General features: G+C 56.2%; 1 protein-coding gene and 1 long non-coding RNA gene across 5 annotated transcripts in view; one reads left to right on the plus strand and one right to left on the minus strand.

Moving 5' to 3' along the window:
• Nucleotides 1-39: 39 nt before the first annotated feature.
• Nucleotides 40-19,389, minus strand: part of RYR1 (ryanodine receptor 1) — a 119,170-nt gene continuing 99,820 nt past the window's right edge. For all 4 annotated transcript variants that reach the window (XM_045442449.1, XM_045442447.1, XM_045442450.1 and 1 more), the window contains 17 exons: nucleotides 15,311-15,652; nucleotides 12,105-12,911; nucleotides 11,340-11,416; nucleotides 10,669-10,822; nucleotides 9,580-9,666; nucleotides 8,508-8,759; nucleotides 7,812-7,942; nucleotides 5,934-5,976; nucleotides 4,609-4,739; nucleotides 4,443-4,503; nucleotides 3,835-3,981; nucleotides 3,459-3,593; nucleotides 1,310-1,466; nucleotides 826-890; nucleotides 637-737; nucleotides 420-471; nucleotides 40-277 (listed from right to left, as the gene is read on the minus strand). In XM_045442449.1, the coding sequence (XP_045298405.1) occupies nucleotides 182-277; nucleotides 420-471; nucleotides 637-737; nucleotides 826-890; nucleotides 1,310-1,466; nucleotides 3,459-3,593; nucleotides 3,835-3,981; nucleotides 4,443-4,503; nucleotides 4,609-4,739; nucleotides 5,934-5,976; nucleotides 7,812-7,942; nucleotides 8,508-8,759; nucleotides 9,580-9,666; nucleotides 10,669-10,822; nucleotides 11,340-11,416; nucleotides 12,105-12,911; nucleotides 15,311-15,652 (2,838 nt within the window). In that variant the 3' untranslated portion in view covers nucleotides 40-181. The remainder of the gene's footprint in view (nucleotides 278-419; nucleotides 472-636; nucleotides 738-825; nucleotides 891-1,309; nucleotides 1,467-3,458; nucleotides 3,594-3,834; nucleotides 3,982-4,442; nucleotides 4,504-4,608; nucleotides 4,740-5,933; nucleotides 5,977-7,811; nucleotides 7,943-8,507; nucleotides 8,760-9,579; nucleotides 9,667-10,668; nucleotides 10,823-11,339; nucleotides 11,417-12,104; nucleotides 12,912-15,310; nucleotides 15,653-19,389) is intronic.
• Nucleotides 2,188-7,163, plus strand: LOC123579002. The gene is made up of 2 exons (XR_006702591.1): nucleotides 2,188-2,301; nucleotides 6,992-7,163. It is a non-coding gene; the product is annotated as an uncharacterized LOC123579002 (long non-coding RNA).

The following is a 19,389-nucleotide window of genomic DNA, read 5'->3' on the forward strand; positions in this document are numbered from 1 at the left end:
CACCCATACCTCAAATGTCAACGATCCAGCACAACGATGTCAGGAGTGTAGCACAGACTTTATTTCTCCAGTACATGGTCACCTGTCCCCCAGCTGCCGTTGGGGGCGGGGTTTGGGACTAAGGGACTTGCTGTGAGTATAAGGCACTTGAGGTGGGGGTGAAGGGCCAGCTGGGGGTGTCTCAGCTAAGCTGGTCCTCGTACTGCTTGCGGAAACAGTCGCCAGCTGGGAAGAAATCCCAGCATCTCTCTTGGTACATCTTCCAGACGTAAGACTCCTAGGATTGGGGCGTGGGGAAGAATTGGTCACATCTTCAAAAGCTCATGTTGACATGAGCTTTTTACCGCCACCTGCTGCTTGACCTTATATTAAAATTCTCCATGTCCCTGCCCACTGTCCTCCCATTAACACCCCCTTACCTGACCCGTGTGTTCTGTCTCATCCTTATTTATCAGATACATCAGGAAAAACCTGGGGATGGAAGGGCAGTGGAGACAGGTGAGGACTACCCTTTCTCCTGATTGGCTCGGAATCCACCCACTTGGATGCCACACCTAACTGGCCAATGCCCATTCCCCCCCACCTCGCTGTCGGCCACACCCCCATCCCTTCAATGGTCAATGGACCTATGCTCACATGTAATTGGCCAGGTTGTGCTCCTCTAGAGTGTGGGTCTCAAACCCGTGTGGTGTCGTATCGAAGTAATCGCTGCCGATGCCGCAGATGAAGCACTTGGTCTGTGGGTGGTGGGAGACATCAGAATCCGGGCCCATTCGTCTCCCAGCCTCCCATAATCCCTCTGGGTCACCCCCAGACTTGACCTACCTCCATATCTTCCTTCACTTGCTCTTGTTGGTCTCGGAGCTCGCCAAAAGCGTCAATGATCAGACCTGCGGTGGCAGGCGCAGGTCAACGCCCAACCTCTGACCCAGCTCGGGCTCCTCCCTCTTCTGGCTACCTACCTCGGAGCCTTGCCCCCCCCCCCCCGTCCTCCTTCTCCCTAATCTCACCCTGCTTCCTGAAGTTAATAATACCTAGCATTTATTGAGCACTTATGGGTAAAACACCTAGGAATTGACTTAATTTTCATCATAACCCTGCGAGGTTAGTATCATTAATAGCCCCATTTTACATATGGAGAAACTGAGGCCCAGAGAGGCGACTTGCCGAAAGTCTCACAGTAGGAAGAGGCAGAGGCAGAGCCAGGATGTGAATCCGGGCAGACTGGATCCTGGGCCTGCACTCTTAAAGGAGCTAGTCTGCCTCTGGGCACTGAGCCCCCACTCGCACAACCACGACCAGCACTGACCCTGGATGATGGCCAGCAGGATGACGATGACAAAGAAGAAGAAGGTGATGTCGAAGACCACCCGGTACAGCTCGTATTCGTCGCCTGCCGGGTCCTCAATCTCATCCCCGATGCCCCCACCAGCTCGGACACCCACGTACATGTGAAACAGGTAGCACTGTGGGGGAAGGGAGAGAAGCCTACCGGTCACGCGCGCCCTCCTTCGACATCCGCCAAGTACCTCCAAGGCCCTGGGCTGAGGGGGCAGGAGACGTAGCAGTGGCTGAGACAGTTCTGGGCCCTGGCCTCACAGGGCTCACAAACATGTCATCAGATAGTGACAGCCCAGAAGTGATCATGGCTGTGATAGGGAGAGCACAGGCAGAAAGGGCAGAGCCAGGGCGGGGAAGCACAGTGTGATCAGGGGGCAGGTGGGGGAAGCACAGGAAGCTTTGAAGTTTTGGAAGGCTGACTCAGCCAGGGTGATCAGGCGAGACTTCCCTAGAAGAGGGGACATGTGTGAGCTGGGACTTGAAGGAAGTGTTAGGTGGGAGAAAGTGTTCCAGGCAGAGAAAACCACACGTGTTTTGACACCGCCGGGGAGCAAAGAATACATTTTGTTCCTGGGAGGAACTGAAAGAGGTTTGGTGAGGTTAGAGAATCGAGCTCCTGTGAGAAAGAGCAGGGAGAGAAATGAGGCCCAGCCAATGGTTAGGGAGGGCTTCCTGTAGGAGGCAGCATTTAAGTTGAAAGGTGACGTGTCAAGTGAAAGAGGGGCGTGTCCGTGGGGCCCGTGGTGGAGGATGGAGAGCATGTCAGATGCAAAGGGCTTGGGTGGGAGGAAACACATGGTCTTAGGGGAACTGAAAGAAAACAGGCAGCCAGGCAGCCAAAAGCAAGAAAGACTGTGGTGAGACTCGGGCAAAGCTAGCTCTTCCCTGGCTTCGGACGCCATGGTGAAGGATTCAATTTTATCCCATGGCACTGGGGAGCTACGAGAAGGCTCTGAACAGGTAGGAGGGCACGGTCTGCGTGGCACTTGGGAAAGACTTTACGCCTGTTCTTTCTGTGTCCCCAAGAAGTGAGAGCTCCCAGTTGTCTTGGTTAAGAGCCGAGGCCAGTGACTGGTGAGAATAGGGCTATGGGTGTCAAGACTAGGTCTGGTGGGGCGTCAAATGTCAGGCTGAAGAGCCGGACTAGGCCCTGAGAACGTGGTGCAAGATTACAGGACATCTTGTGAGATGAAGCCTTGAGACAATTCTTCCAACCGTGGCCTGTGCCTCTAGTAAGGTCAGCTCAAGCTGGGTTATGACCACCGTTCTCAGAATAGAAGAGAAAGTATAAACAAGCATGGCATGCTGGTACTTGGGGTGAAATTTATGTGTATGTATTTTTAAATTTTTTTAAGTTTATTTATTTTCAGAGAGAAAGACTGAAAGAGAGGCGGGGGGGGGCAGAAAGAGAGAGAGAGAGAGAGAGAGAGAGAGAAATCCCAAGCAGGCTCCATGATGCCAGCGCAGAACCCAGTGTGGGGCTTGAACTCGCAGACTCTGAGATCATGACCTGAGCTGAGATCGAGTCCGACGCTTAACCTACTGAGCCACCCAGGCGCCCCTATGTTTCTTTCTTTCTTTCTTTTTTTTTTTTTAAAGTAATGTCTACACCCAATGTGGGGCTTGAACTTACAACCCTGAGATTAAGAGTCGCATACTTGGGTGAAACTTTTATAGACAACGATGAGAGTAGCTAACACCTATGTAATCCTTAATACACACCAGGCACCATTGTAAGACTTTTAAGGGAGCTGCACTGGGTCCTAAAACAGCCCTAGGCTGTAGGCACTGTTGTCACACACCCGTTTTACAGGGGAGGAACACCAGAGCTTGAGTAGGTTGACTAACCTGCCCCAAATCACATGCTTTGTAAGCGACAGGGGCACCGTGTCTGAGCACCTTGCTGATAACAATAGCTTTAAAGGCTCAAATGACATGCCGATGGGGGCTGACGCTCATTGAGCACTGATCACGTGCCCGGCACTGTTACAAGTACCTCACGGAACCCTCACAGTGAGTCTACGAGGTGGGAACTACCATCAGCCCCCCTTACAGACGGGAACACTAAGGGTCAGGTGGTCAGTGACCAGGCCAAGAGTGCCGGGGGAGGGGCTCACCGTCATCATGTCGTCACACTTCATGTCGGGCTCGTCCTCATCCTCACTCTTGTTGTAGAACTTGCGGAAGAAGTTGAAGGCCACCACGGTGTACAGGTAGACCACCACCGCCAGGAGGCCCACGGTCATCACCAGCTGGGGGTGCGCAGGGGGCTGGTCAGCTCCACGCTCGGCCGGCCCCCCCCCCGGTCCTCACCCCCAGTCGGTCAATGTGGCCCTCCCTCCGGGGTCTCACTACCCACACCCACCCTGGCTCAGCCCGCCCAGCCTTGCCCTTCCTCACCGGAGCCGCCCGACCCTCACCCCTCCACCCCTACTCAGGCTGCCAGCTCATCCCTGCCTGGCTCGCACCCCCCAGGCAGGCCCCCCGCCACACCTGCTTCCCATTATGGGTGACGGAGGACAGGATGGTGCGCAGCGTCTTGACCCCCATGGCAATGTCCAGGAGGTGGGCCGCAAAGAAGAAGTTGTTGTAGTGTCCCAGGAGGGACATCACCATGTACCAGCCCAGGTATAGGAAAGACTGTGGGCACACAGGGTCAGGGGTCAGGGAGCGTGCAGGATTCCTGGGGAACACTCCTGAGGGGAGTGTTCATGAGGGCCAAGGAGCACTTGGGGGGTAGGGAGCACTCTGGGAACAGAGGGTCCAGGAACATTTGAGTGGCATGGGAGTGCTCTGGGAGTCACGATGCCATCTCTGCCTAGGGAGCGTCTGGAGGATTGGGAGCACTCTGCAGTAATGGAGCACTCTGGGTGAGAAGCCATCCTAAGGGTAGTTGGGGAGCCCTCTGCTGAAGGACACAGACTGAGAATTCAAGAGCACCTGAGGGACAAGGGGCTTCGGGGGCCAGGGGGTATCATAGGACCAGAAGTGCATGGGGGCTCAGGAGTCGGTCCCTGGTCAGGGGTACTGGGGGTGGAGCCCCCGGCCCTCCCAAGGCCCTCCTCCCACAGCCCACCCCCCACCTATGAGCCCCTCCTCACATTGTCTGTGAAGATGACCCCAAACTTCCAGATCTGGTACTTGACGTCAATGGACATGAGCCTATGTGGGGTGGGAGGAAGAAGGACGGGCGGATGCCTGAGAGGCTCAGTCCCTGGCCACCTTCCCTGATGGCCCCAGGCCTGTACAGGATGGCCCCTGGCTTACCAGGTGAGCAGCCCCGGTGGTGGTTCAGGCTTACGCTCGTTGTGGGCTGTGATCTCCAGCGTGGCCAGATCCATGCCCAGCAGCTCGGCGATCCGCTCCCGCCCATAGATGTCCCCATGCTTGTCCAGGACCTGTACCAGGGATTGTGGGGACATGTGGACGTGGCTGGGGTGGGGGAGGGCATAGCCTGCATGGGGCATTCTGGGGACACTCTGAACTTTGTGTGAGAAATCGGGCTTGCATTTTTCTAGGGACAAGGTTCAGAGCTTTCTTCAGATCCTCAGGGGGAGGGTCCAAAAGTGATAAAGTTTCAGCTGATTCATTAACCAAATTAATAGGGATAATTTATTATTATTAAGGTGGTAGTGAAGGAACCCTATATAATTGGGTCTCTGCCATCAGTGAATTCTTCTCCCACTCACCCCCCTCATTCACTCTGCTTCAGCCACACAGACCTCTTCGCAGTTCCTCAAATATACCAGACACATTCCTGCCTCAGGGCCTTTGCACTGGCTATTCCTCTTGCCTAGGACACTCTTCCCCTAGATTTCTACTTGACTTACTCCTTTACCTCATTAACTAGTGTGCCCTTTCCTGCCTACCGGACCTGAGAGGGCAACCTCTCCTGGCCAGCGCGCGCACACACAGACACACACACACACACACACACCCTCCCCACCCCCCGTCACTGCTTTTTTCTTGTACGGCACTTATCACCACCTAAACCCTATATATGTGCTCATCATCTGTGTTGCCAGCTCGAGTGTCAGAATCACTGTTGTGTTTACTGTTGCATTCCTGGCACGTGGCAGGTGCTTGATAAATGTCTGTTGAGTGAATGAACGATGGTAACAGGCGACGTTTGTCTATTTTCCCTATGTGCCAGATACTGCTCGTGTCGTAGGCCACAGAATCTTTACAACCACCCTGTGGGGTCAGTCCTATTACTACCTCACTTTGAATCTTAGGGAAACCGAGGCACAGAAAGGCTGACACAGGAGTAGAAAAGCAGGCAATCCAGCTCCAGAGTCTGTGCGCTTCAAATAATATGCCGCACCTCCTCTCTCTTAACTAGTACTTAACTGAATACTCATTCTGAGCCAGATACTGTGCTCTGCTCATAACACATATTACGTCATTACAGAGGGAGGGGGTGATTGTCACACTCATTTCCAGACAGGCAAACTGAGGTACTCCTCAGGGAGCCCAAGCCCCTTGCCCAAGGTCGCACACAAAGCAAGTGCTTGACAGGACTGGGATGGCCAGGTGGCAGCCAGAGAGACCCAGCTTGGGAGACCCTTCCACCTCCCCATCCACGTCCTCACCTTCCGCTTGACAAACTTGTCCCAGTAGTTGCTGGGGAAAGACCTGCCGAGAGAGACAGAGAGACCCCGAGGTGTCAGGGCCAGAAGGACCCGGAGGCACCAGCCGGGCCAGGGTGGTCGGAAGTTCCAACGCTTTTCTCACAGGGGACCCCGCACGGTAGGGTTGCGTCTCACTGGGAGTCAGGCTCCGCAGACCTTATGCCAGGCGAAGTTTTTCCCCGGGTCAACCACTACCCCCACTGCCATCTTTGTGGGGCCCACGGGAGGCAGCGGGCTTGCACCGGGGGCCAGGCAGCTCTGGTGCGTGAAGGGCAGGGCAGAGTCCGAGCCAGCAGCCTGGCCCTGCTCCGGCGGCCAAGGGAGTGATGTGCTCTCTCACCCTGTTTAGGCTTATTGGACGAGTCTGACCCTTTTGTTCCCACTTTTCTTTTTTTTTTTAAATATATTTTTCACATTTTTATGTATTTTTGAGAGAGAGAAAGAGCGAGTGAGAGTGAGCAGGGGAGAAGCAGAGAGAGAGAGAGGGGGACAGAAGATCCCAAGCAGTCTCTGTGCTGACAGCACAGAGCCTGACGCGGGGCTCGAACTCACGAACTGTGAGATCGTGACCTGAGCCAAAGCTGGGCGCTCAAACGACTGAACCACCCAGCTGCCCCTCGTTCCCAGTTTTCTGATTGACAAGTTGATGCCCTAAAATCCTGCAGAGGTGGGCTTGCTGGGAGTTTTGTTGGGTTTGGAGTGGAGACTTATGAATCCAGGGGTTCACGCCTATTTGATGTGTTTCGATTCTTGGCACTTCCTGTCCTTACTGATGCTCAAATTGTCCCTGAATTGTCCAGCGGGAGCCCCTTCCCCTGGCAGCACGTTTTCTGCGGAGCACATCTTTGCTTTCTGACACAAGGTAATCCAGGCTGATTGCACTTCCCCGCCCCAGGCCTGAAATCTGCCGCTTCTCCAAGGAGCCTGGTTCCTTTTTTGTGGGAAACGGTATTTAGACGTGGCGGTCCTGGGCGGACCCGGCTTTAAACAGATGTCTCTCCCTCTCTCTCTCCGTTAAGCACGTGTGCTTGAATGCGTAGAAGTTCAATGTGCCTTCGATGGTGACGATGAGAGCACAGGATGTCCTTGGTGTGGTTTCTCTCCCTCCTCTCACCGCTTCTCCCGGGCAGGACCCCACAATAAAAGAACTTCCAACACTTATCCAGGGCTCACTGTGCCCCGGAAACCACATGAGTTTGTCTCGTTTCATCGTTACAAGACCCTCGGTGCTATTGTTTGTCCTCATTTTACAGATTAGGAAACTGAGGCACAGAGAGGCTAAATGACTTGGCCAAGAATTCCTAGCTAGCATGTGGTCAACCCAGGCTGCCTGACCTTGCGTTCTTATTCTAGAGACGATGAGCCCCTGCTGCATGAACACATGAAATTGGACTTGATCGGGGGTGGGAGAGAGGGGGAACGGAGTGGGCTGGGAGGGCGCGGAGGGGGTCCAGAGTCCCACCACACTGCTCTCACACACCCTCGCTCCTTCTCTGGGGTCAATTTAAAAGCAAAATGATTTCCTATTTCCCACTTGTGGCAGCGGGGTAAGAATCACACGTGGGGGCAGGGTTTCAATGCAGGTTCCTGGGCCCCACCCCAGACTCACTGAACCAGAATCTCCAGGGTCTGGGCCCCAGGGATCCCCATGTGTTACCAGTATCCCCACAGGTACTTCAACACATGGGAGATTTGTCTAAATTATGGACAGGAGGACTAAGGCTTGGGGAGACTGAGTCAGGACTGGCAGCGACTGGTCTTTTGAGGCCGAGGCCCGGCCTGGGGAGGAAACCCAGCTCTGTTCCCACCCCCCACCCCCAGAGGGGAACCGGGCCTTACGGCGTGTTGAGCACCAGTCGGTCCCACTGCCCCTTCACGTCATCGTCCTCAGGCTGTTCCGTGATGTAGAGGCCATCAAACTCCAGCTTCCGGGCCAGCTCCTTCTCCCGTTTAAAGATCACCAGGGGCACCTACATTGGGCAGGCAGGCAAAGGGGTGGGCGTCAGGCTCCCTAGGAGACCACAGCCTCAGCGGGAGCCAGGAGATCTTGCTGGAGCAGGTGTGAGACCCCACATCAGGGGAGCTTCTCCAGAGCAATCAGGGCAGTAATTGGGGAAAGGTGGGCAGACGGGTCAGGGCTGTGGTGGGAAAAAATCAGGAAAGCCCAGGAGTGGTGCCTGAATCCACATGCCCCTGTTAGCACCCACGTTATGTCTGAGGCCCCACAGACCTCGCCGGGCCCCACTAATTCACCAACTGACCAGTATGCAGGAAGTAATATTCCCAGTGAGAAGTTCTGCCTCTTGATCCAGAAATTAACATAGACACAGGACCTGCTCCTCAGCTGTGACCCACATTAGTTCCCTGAATATTAACTATCATCCTTGCGGAGGCCCCAATCCTGTACCCAGGCCCCCCTTGTCCCAACCACCGAAGGAGATCCCCCCAGCCCCTGCCCTAGACCCTGTCAGCTAGCGGCCCAGCACCTCTCCCTGCTTCACAAGACCCTGCCCCAGAATCATGGCCACGACCCACCTTAAGGCAGTTGTAGCCAATGATGCAGAGAAAGGCCACCAACGTATGGAGTAGGCTCAAGCAACGCAAGGCAGGCTCCATGTAGCCCGTGCTCTCCTCCAGGAAGTAGTACACCATGTTCTCGTCCTCGTCACCCTCCGCCTCCTCGCCGGCCCCCGAGCCCCAGCCAGAGCCGCCGCCAGACCCCGCACCTGACAGGTCCCCAGCTGCCGAGCCCTCCATGTCGTCCTCCCCTGGTGGAGAGTCTGAGACCTGAAGCGGGGGAGAGGTCGGTCAGGGCGGGGACCCTGGTGTCCTGACACCTCCTCTGCCCCACCCAGAACCCACTGACCAGACGAACAGCCCCCATGGCTGAGGTTAGTCGTTGGGGGGGTGGGGGAGCCCTGTCGGAGACAATCTCGTTAGGGCTGTCAATCAAGATGGAGGGTGGGTCCAGAACCCTAGCTAGTAAATCAGAGTCCCTCTCCCATTTTACAGATGAGGATATTGAAGCACAGCGAGGTTAAGCACCTTGCCTCACGTGATGCCACCAGTGAGTGCTAGAGCCAGGATTCTATCCCACAGAAGCCACTCTGCAAGACTGCTTCTCTGTCCTGTTATCTAGATCCCTGGCAAGACCCCAAAGGGTCCTTTTGTCCTTTGGGAGGCCTGGTTCTTAGCCCTTTCCTTCCATTCCCTGAGCTGCCCATTTCCTCCTTCCCGCAAATTTCTCTTTAACTTACGAGAAAGCAAAAAAGCTTAACTGAATCAGTGCATGTTGCTGAGAGGCGAAGGTGTGTGCCCAGGGGCACAAGACTGGCAAGTGGCAGAGCTGGGCATGGAACTCCAAACCGGTTCCCTGCTCTAACTGCCATACGCAGTCAGGCGTCTGTCCCAGATGCGCCCAGATACCCAGGCACACTCCCATGCGGGTCCCAAGATCCAGATGTCCAGGCAGAACCCACCTCGGAACCCCCAATCCCACACCTTGTCCCTTCACTGCAGGGGCCCTGGGAACCTGGTAGGGGCAGAGTCACCCCCCTCCCCCAGCCCAGGTAAGCGTCTGATTCTCCCGACCCCTCGTGACGAGCACCTTATAAAACAGCAAGATGAAGTTGATGGCGAACGCCAAGAAGAGGGCAAGGAATCGCAGGGTGTAGAAGTTCCGGGAGAGGTAGTTCTAAGATGAGGAGAGAAAGAGAAAGAGCTCATGCTCCACCTTATTCCCTGGAGAATTCACCCCATCATCTACCCACAATCCGAAATCTGCTCTCACAACCTCCTAGTCGTTGAGTGCTTACTGTATACCAAGACCTGTGCTAAGAGCTTTACACGCATGAAACTCGTGTAGCTCTTACCACACCCCTAATGGAGTGAGCACAGCAGATATACCCATTTCACAGATGAGAACACCGGGACTCGGGGAGGCAAGATGTCTTGCTCAGGAGCACACAGCCAAGAAGCAGCAGACCTGGGGTTTGAGGCCAGGCACTCAAGCTCCAGAGTCCACACTCCCAACTTCTCTGCTATGCTGCTTCCTGTGTGAGGCCCCCCCGTCTTTACCCCAGGCAGAGGGCAGCTACTTCTCTCTCTCCCTCCCTCTTTTTCTCTCCATCGTTCTTCCTGTTCCTCGTTCTTCCCATGCATCCTCACTGGACCACCTTCCTTCCAACATGTTTCCTTCAGCCCCCCAGGTCAAGTTGGGCCTGGAGAGGAGGTGGGACAGGCAGAGCCCTGAGCCCTGTCCTCCCAAACTCCCTCTCTTCTTCCTGGCCTGGATGAGGAGATGAGTTCTGCCCCCCCCACCCCGAACAGGAGTGGCTGGGACTGGTGTGGTGGCTCTGACGCGAAGGCCGAGGGCCAAGAAACAGGTCATGGTGGGAGGAACGGAACCATGGCCTTGGCTGGATTTAGCTCTGGATGGCAGATGGGGGTGGGAAGCCTAGGCAGGGCGCCCCAGATGAGCAAAGCGTGGAGGTTGGAACAAAGATCTTGAACAGGGAGAGGCCGAGGAGCCAAGCCACCTGAAATGCTGTCCCGTCACCAGGTCCTGACTCTGTATGGGGACATCTCTGCCCTCAAGCCAGCCTGGCTGCTTCTGAGAGATGAGCCTGGCACGGGTGAGGGTGGGGAGGGGAGGTGGGGGGGGGGGAGTGTCAGCAAACCCCTGCCGGGTCCTCACCAAGAACTTCACCCTCTGTACTTCCAGTTCTCCCCAGAATTCCAAACCCCCGCCTCCAGCCTCCTCCTTCTTTGGAGGGGGCGGAGAAGGTGCTGTCTTCTTGGGGGGCTCTGGTGGGGGTTCGGGGACTTCTTCCTTCTCCCCATTCTCAGCACTGCAGGGCAGGACACAGAGAGAGTGAGGAGGTGCCTGGGAAATTCATTCATTCGTTCAAAGCCATGCACTGGGGACACAGTGATGGGTCACTGCCCTTCCATGGGGCTCAGTCCAATGGGGGTACAGACTGGTCACCAGGCAGCGGTGGCCCAGAACGGTCAGGGCCAGGATGGGGGAGGCTCGGGGTTTTGTGGGGGCCCAGAAACACCTCTTTGACTTGATGGTGGGGGATGTGTGTCAAGGCAAGCTTCCTGGAGGAGACACGCGAGCCAAAATGGAAAAGAGGAGGAAAGCAGATGAACATGGGGGAAAGTGTTCCAGGCGGAGGGAACAGCCCACATGAAGACTTGGGGGCAAGACAGGAACATTCGTTTCCCCACTCCCTTTCAGAGGCCCTCCTCTGGCCCTGGCCTGGGCTGGGTGATGCTGAGGACACGGTGCGACCTCAGGAGACTCCTGATCCAGGAGGGAAGCGGTGCTAGAGGGTGGGCCCCTTGGACTCCAAGGCCACTCACTCGGCTTTCTCAGGCTCCGGCTCCGGCTCCGGCTCGGGCTCTGGTTCTGGGGGCAGCTCCTCTTCCTCTCCATCCACCTGGCGGCGGGGCAAACATCAGGGTGGAGCCCCCACCCCAAGTGCCTCTCAGAGCTGAGCTGCCTGTTCCTGCCTGTGTCCCTACCCCGTCATGTCCCCTAGACAATCTACATTTTACTCTCCTCCCATCAGAAGAGGGACTGAGTCTCATTTTCCAGAGGGGAAACTGAGGCTTAGAGAAGTGGACCGCTTTGTCAAAGCACTGTGCAGAGTCAGCCTGACTCCAAGTGGAGCTCTGGTTCCCCAGGGCTTCCCATCCCCCTGACACCACACCCCCATGGCGCTCCTGGCGCGGAGGGCCTGAGGATGCGGGCTACGTAAGCCCTCACAACCATCTGTCTCTGTCTGAGGGGCTTTCCCAGTGTCCCTGACCCTGTGCCGGGTTGTTCTAGTTCCTGGTCCCGGTTCCCCTCTAATTTGGCTTCTGGGTCTCTCCTCTCTCTAACTCCAGATATCTTTATCTCTCCCAGAAATACTACCTGTTTCAATGCGAACCTTTCTCCAAGTCTCCATCTCTGAGTCCACGTCTCCGTGTGTCTCTCTATCCCTTGTCTCTGGTGCCTGTCTCTCAGGTTCTCTCTCCTCCCTCTGCCTCTGAGTCTCCCTCCCGGGCTCGTCCTCCCTCTCAGCCCCGATGTCTCCAAACCACCCCCGCCCCCCCCCCCCGGGACCCCGCCGGCCTTCTCACCCCCAGCTTCCTCTTGATGATGGGGGAGCCCTCGGGCGTGGGAGGCTCCGCCGGCGTCGTGTCGCCCATGTCCCCGAGGCCGCCCGCCCCTTCGGGCCGGAAGGGGCCCCCCTCGGCCACGGCCACGGCCCCGTCGGCGCCTCCCGGGACCGCCTCGTGCGCCGCCGCCTCCTCGTCGCCCGCGCCCTCCGCCTCGTCGCCCGCGCCCTCGCCCGCGCCCTCGCCGTCCGCCTCGCCACCGGGCCCGGCTGGCTGCTCGCCGTGCACCTCGTCGCCCGTGGGGTCGGGCATGCCCGCCAGGAGCTCGGTCACCGTCACCTTCTTGGCGCCCTCCACGAGGCCGCCGCCGAAGAGCGAGCCCCAGAGCAGGCGCAGCGCGCCCGCCGCCGCCCCCGCGCCCGCGCCCGCCGCGCGCGCCACCGCCGCCCAGAGCAGCGCGCCCACCGCCGCCGCCGCCTCGCGCGCCGTGAGCCGCCGCAGCCGCCGCACGCGCCGCCGCAGGCTGCGGTAGCTGAGGCCGCGCAGCGCACGCGCAGCCGCCGCTGCCGCGCGCGCCGTCACGCCCGCCGCCGCCGGCCCCGCCGCGCCCTCGGGCCCCGCCGCGCCCTCCTCCGCGCCGTCCGCCGCCGCCTCGGCCGCGCCGTCGTCCTCGTCCTCCTCGGGCTCGCCCTCGGGCTCGGAGATCTGCGCGGCGATCTGCATCTCGAAGATGGTGTCCTCGCAGAAGCTCACGAAGAGCTCCATCTTCTCGGACTCGCCGCCCTCGTTGACCACGTCGAAGATGAACTGGCGCTTGGACTCCTTCACCTGCGCGCGGGACGGGGCGCCGCGGGGTGAGCGCGGTGGGGGAGGGGGGGGGGGCGCGCCGCGAGCATTCCCCGCAGATGAACTCGTTTCATCCTCGCACACACTCCCGGACAGAGGGGCTCTTATCCGCATTTCGCAGATGAGGAGACGGGGGCCTAGCGAGTCGCGTCCTGGGGGTGCCGCAGCTGAGAGGTGGCAGACGACTCGAATTCCCCCACAGGCTGGCTCCAGAATCAGTGTTATCCGCTCCTTCGAGGGACGGAGCGTAGTGGTTGAGGGCCAAAGTTCCGCAGCCCGCCAGCCTGTCTGGGTTCCAATCCTGATTCTGCCACCGAGTAGCTGGGCGATTTGGACGGAACTCTCTGGGCCTCAGTTTCCCTCTCTGTAATGGGGGGGGGGGATGGGGATCATCGTAGGACCTCAGTTACAGGGTTGGGGTGAGGATTCAATGAGTTCATAGATGCCGAAGGATTAGAACAGTGCCCGGTGCCTAATAAATGTCACATAGTGCTTCGTGTTATTATACGTCTGCAGAGCACTGGAGGTCCGCAGCCGCGGGCATGGACTCTTGACCCGAAGGAGAAAGTAGGAATGGGAGGGGGTGAGCAGGCAGAAGTGGGTGTTTGGAGGAGTAACACTAAGAGAAAGAGTGTGCACGTGGGCAGCACGTGAGAGACAGGAGGTGGGGGCGGGGGGGGGAGGTGGGAGGAGCTCCCCACAACGTGTACAGGAGTGTGAAGGGCCCGTGGTGAGCTGGGGCTTCCTGCGGACGCAGGGATGCGGCAGACATCCTGGGGCAAGGATGGTGCAACCACCTTTGTGCCAGATCGGAGGTGGTGGGGAGTATGCAATCGTGTCCCAAGGGACACAGGCGACTGTGCAAAATGTCCAAGCGTCCCGTGGAGTACGTGAGGGGGCAGCAGGGGTTAAGGGAGGAATCGTGTGGCAGTAGGGAGGCTGTGGGGAAGCATGCGACCACCTGGGGCTCCAGTGTGTACGTGGACGTGGGCACACAGGTCAGCCACGCAAGGGCCCGGGGCCCAAACGGAGGGTAGTGCCATTGTGGGAAGTATCAGTGCACGTGAGGCAGGCATGAGTGTGCAGGGGGGACCGGAGAGTCAGTGCAGTAAGGCCTGGAATATGAGGACGGGGTTCAGTGTGGAACATGAGCCCAGGTGGGCTCCAGCCAGGTGTCAGAGAGGAGGGGCCCAGTTTATGAGGAGGTGATGGGCGTGCAAGCCTCATGGGCTACAAGTAGGAGATGGGAAGGGGTGTACAAGAGCATGTGGGAGGAACATGCAGGTGAGGAGCAAACGGGAAGTGTGAGTGTAAGGGATGTGCAGTGTGTGTGAGCAGGAGGGCCACCAGGGCAACAGAGGCAGGGCTGGAGGCTGAGGGTGTGTGAGGACACGTGGGAATGGGGGAGAGAGAGAGAGAGAGGGAGAGAGAGAACAGGGAATGGGAGCTACATGCAAGCTAAGTGGGAGGTGGGCTGGAGGCCTGCCAGGGCCACACGAGTGTACTCTTGGGGCAAGTGAGTGTGTAAGCCACATTCAGACAGTTGTGGGCGGGCACATGAGAGGCTGAGATGGGGCACATCAGGCCAAGGAGAAAGCCTGGCCATCGGGGACACTCAGGGGCTCTTGTGGGTGAGCCGGAGGGTGGTCGGAGTGTGCATGTGTGATAGTGGGCATGCCAGGGCCACAGAGAGGGCAGGCGGGGGTGAATATGTGAGGGGTGGGCAACCATATGGTGTGCCAGGACTTACCCTGGGGGCGAGCGTACAAGAGCTGTGCACCCACATGTGGACTCCAAATAAATGGACATCGTGTAACAGGACCTCAGAGAGCACATGGGGTGACTGGCGAGGGGCAGGCCAGCATGACAGGGCATCCCAGAGCCCCCAGGGTGAGTGTGCAAAAGAGTGGGCATGGGTAGGCCAGGGCCGAGAGAAGGCACACCGGGGGCTGGTGGCAAGGTGAGCAAAGGGTGTATAACCACGGATAACCAAAGTGTTCCAGTATGCGACAGTGTGGGTGTGGTTGCAACAGAACTGTAAGGACAAGCTAGAACTCCTGGGGTGAGCGTGCAGGTGGCAGGCACGGCGTTCAAGCCTGCGAGGGCACAGCGACGCTGCTGCATGTAGGAGGGGTGTACATCCCCGTGTGGGCTAAATCTACAAGAGGTGGGCAAGGGAGACCCGGGGACGGGCAAGGGCACAGCAGGGCCCGTGAAGTGTGTACAAAAGGGTGGGCATGGGCTTGCATGAGCAGAGCAAGGGCCCTCAGGACCTGCACAGCGGATGTACAAAGCGGGTACACGCTTGTGGGGTCCCGGCGTGCGAGGAGCATGCGCCGAAGCCCGAGGAGGCAAGCATGCACGTGCGCAGGCCTGCCCACCTGAGGCATCTCCCACTGGGTGCGGTTGGTTTCCGAGATCTCGAAGTAGATACGCTCGATGCGGCGCGAGGCGCCCATGATCTCGATGCGGCCCAGGTAGGGCCGGAAGTACTCCAAGATGCTCTCCGCCAGCTCCAGGAAGTTGCGCAGGCGCGGGTCGTGGGGCACGTGCTCGGACAGGTTGGTCAGCAGCACCGCCACGTTGAAGCCGATGTCGCGGGCTGGCTCCTGGAAGCGGTTGGCGAACTCCTCACAGTTGATCATCTCGTTCTCATCCGCTTCGGAGCAGGAGAGCAGGAACTGGATCTCGGGGCCCGTGAACTGCTTCTGGCTGTCCATAGCCTGGGAGTGGGCAGGGGTGAGCCGGGGGGGTAGGTCAGAGGGGTGGCCTGGGGAGCCACAATGTGGACTTTTCGTAAAGACAGAAGACTCCAGAATCGCAACCAGCACCCAAGGCTGAAACCCGGCAGTTTGGCACAAACCGGGCTGAACCAGCCATTCAAATACCGAAATCCTGCATTTCCGCGAAGCTGAGCCCCCATCCACTCCTTTTTCAGAGATGGTAAGGTGTGAATTGGCGAAACTCAGCTCTTGTGTAGTAATTGGTAAAGAAACGGTGCCCCAGGCTCTCCATGTGGCATCCTGGTTTGCCCTGCTGGCCTGCTGTCTACCCTCCCCACTGGATGGCACCTGTGGGCTACACCGGAGGCTCTCTGGGACCCTGTGGCTGCAGCTAGGTCTGTCCACTTGGGGTCAGGGAGCAGGAAAAGAATGGAGCTGCAGCATTTCCCTCCCTGGTTTCCTCCCTGTGCTGGCCGTGTGCCTCCTTCAAAAGTGAGCAGCCCTTGTGGGTAACTACTCTCTCCTCCAGGCCAGCCCCTTGAGGCTAATACACGCCACCCCCACCCCAAACCTTCCCCAAGGCCCTTTTGTGCTGTCCCCACCCCTTTCCGGCAACTACAGGATGGACGGATGACACCGTGGAGGGCTCTGAATTTCAAATGGGAACAGTCATGTGCCCGTCACCCCAGAAGTAACAATTGGTCATGCTGACACGTTCTTCAAATTCTACATACTTAAGAGCTAAAACATTGCAGGTATGATTGGAGCCTTCCGCGCAATTTTGTTCCATTCCCCTCCCCCCACCCCAGCCCCGCCTTCTCCCAAAGTAACCCCTATCCTGGAGTTGATGGATCCTTGCAAACATGTGTCAATACTTCTATCTATATCCTGGCATTCTGTCACAAAAATACATAGTATCCAGGGGGCGTCTGGGTGGCTCAGTGGGTTAAGCGCCAACTTCCGCTCAGGTCACGATCTCACGTTAGTGGCTTGGAGCGCCGCATCTGTGCTGACAGCTCAGAGCCTGGAACCTGCTTCGGATTCTATCTCCCTCTCTCTCTGCCCCTCCCCCACTTGTGTTCTGTTTCTGTCTCTCAAAGATAAATAAAATGTTACCAAAAATAAAAAATAAAAAAATACATAGTCTCCTGTGCACTTTTTTAATTTAAAAAATCGCTATTATAATCCTGTAATTTGAAACTTGCTTTTTTCACTCAACTGTATATTTTCAGGATCTATGAATGTTGATATATGGATCAAACAAATACATTTTTACTGCTGTGTGGTATTTTTTTTAAATAAATGTAACACTATATATTCTCCTGATGGTGGACATTTAGGCTGTTTCCAGATTTTTACTTTACAGACCCCACTTTCATTGAACATTCTTGTGCTTTGATCTCTTAGGTCCTTTTTATAAGAGGTTCTCTGGGGCACTTTTTCAAATGTTTTGACTGCACCCACAGTAAGGATGCATTTTGCAGTGTGGCTCAAAAAAAAAGGGGGTTCATGACACAATTCTGACTTTCGCTATGCAACACTGCAGTGTTCTGTTTTATTTTTAAAGATGCTGGTCACGACTTAACTAAATGAATTTCATGCCCCACAGATGAATTGCAGCATGCAGTTTGAGAAATTCTGCTCTGGGGTATGAACAGAAGCGAAATTTTCTGGCTCTAAAAAGTGCTTTGTAGCCAAGAACTTTTGCAAAATGCTTTCTAAATGAGTAACACGCTTTGCAAATGATGAAGGGTTCTAGAAACCACAGAGCCTGGAGACATAATCACACAGGAACTCCTCACCACGTACCTTCGCCGCCCCCCCCCCACCTGCCTCCTCCCTTATGATGCGGAGTGACACTGTCCCTCTTAAAACGCCCCCTCCCTGGGTAGGGGGGGTCTGGAATTTCATCCCCTCCATTCAGTCTTGGACTCTGCTCCTGTGATCTGTGGCTCTCTTTGTCCTCATCCATTTGAATGCTCCCCTTCTTTCAAAATACCTCTTTTCTCTGATTGTTATCAGTTTCCTATGCCGGAGTCCCCCTTTCTTCCAGACTTCTAAAGGTTGGGGGGCACCAGGCCTGGAATCTGCATCCCTTTTGTGAGATGTACACTCCCCACGGAGATATTATTGAGGCCCAGGGCTCTAAACACTATCCCACACCAATAACTGCCCAGTTTCCGTCTCAGCCCTAACTTCTCCCCAGAATCCAGACACTTACAGCTGAAGCCCTACCTGACATCTTTTTGTGGATCTCTACCCTAACCTGGAAATGGCCCAAACTGAACTCTTGATTTCAAAACCTCTCCTCCCACTGTCTTAGCCATTTCAGGAATAGCATCGCTACCCACCCAGCTGCTTAAGCTAAAAATCTTTGAGTCACCCTTGATTCCTCCTTTTTATCTCACCACCCACACCTGATTCATCAGCAAATCTGTCAGCTCTGCTTTCACAGATCTAGAGCCCACACACACTTGCCCCCTCCCTGTCCCCACACTGGTTCTGTCCCCCATTGTCTCCCACTGGCCTCTCACAGCAACCTCTTCCCTGACCTCCCCGTTCCCCGTCAAGCCACTGTCTGTCCCCACACACAGCCAGGGGAAGTGGATAAACATCTAAGGACACGCTCCTCCCCACTCAAAGCTGTCCCTTGACTCCATCTCATTCACGTTAAAAGTCTGAGTCTCCCCTGCAGCCAACCAGGCCTCGCGTGGCTTGCTGCCTCCCACCCCTTCCCTGTTCCCCAGCAACAGCCCTCTCCGGTCACGCTGGCCTCCTTGCCACCCCTCTGGCTCCCACCGTGCAGCATTTACACTCCCTGTCCCTTTATCTAGATGTCACAACCTCCACCACCTCCACATGGTACATTTCAGCTCTCAGCTTCAATGCCTTTTTTCTGGAAAGGCCTCCCCCGATCACCCCGTTTACAGGGTTTACTCCACCCATGCTCTCCCACATGCCACCCCGCTCATTTCCTTCAGGTTTCAGATTATAACCCGGAATTATTTTGTTTATTTAGTTATTTTCATCTGCCCCTTCCCACTGGGCCATCTGCTCTGAGGGTGGGATCTCTGTCTGTTTTACTTGTTGTTACACAGAGTAGATGCTCAGTACATATTTGCCAAGTGACCTTAGCATCCTGGAAACAGAGAAGAGTTTTTGCCTTTTATAATTTTTGAAAATTCCAAAGTCCTTTTAAAAATCCTGAACTTGTTTATTATTATTTTTAATGTTTATTCACTTTTGAGAGAGAGAGAGAGAGAGAGAGAGAGACAGAGCATGAGCAGGGGAGGGGCAGAGAGAGAGGGAGACACAGAATCCAAAGCAGGCTCCAGGCTCTGAGCTGTCAGCACAGAACCTGACATGGGGCTTGAACTCATGAACAGCGAGATCATGACCTGAGCTGGAGTCGGACACTTAACTGAGCCACCTGGGCACCCCTATTATTATTATTTTCTTTAATTTTTTAAATATTTATTTATTTTTGAGAGAGAGGGATGGAGCGTGAGCAGGGAAGGGGCAGAGAGAGAGAAAGACACAGAATCGGAAACAGGCTCCAGGCTCTGAGCTGTCAGCACAGAGCCCGATGCGGGGCTTGAACTCCTAGATCGTGAGATCATGACCCGAGCTGAAGTCAGACGTTAACCAACTGAACCACCCAGGCGCTCCACCCCTATTATTTTTTAAATGTTAATTTATTTATCGTGAGAGAGACTGAGAGAGCACAACCAGGAAGG

The sequence above is a fragment of the Leopardus geoffroyi genome, chromosome E2 (assembly GCF_018350155.1).
Source record: "Leopardus geoffroyi isolate Oge1 chromosome E2, O.geoffroyi_Oge1_pat1.0, whole genome shotgun sequence".
NCBI classification, from domain to species: domain Eukaryota; kingdom Metazoa; phylum Chordata; class Mammalia; order Carnivora; family Felidae; genus Leopardus; species Leopardus geoffroyi.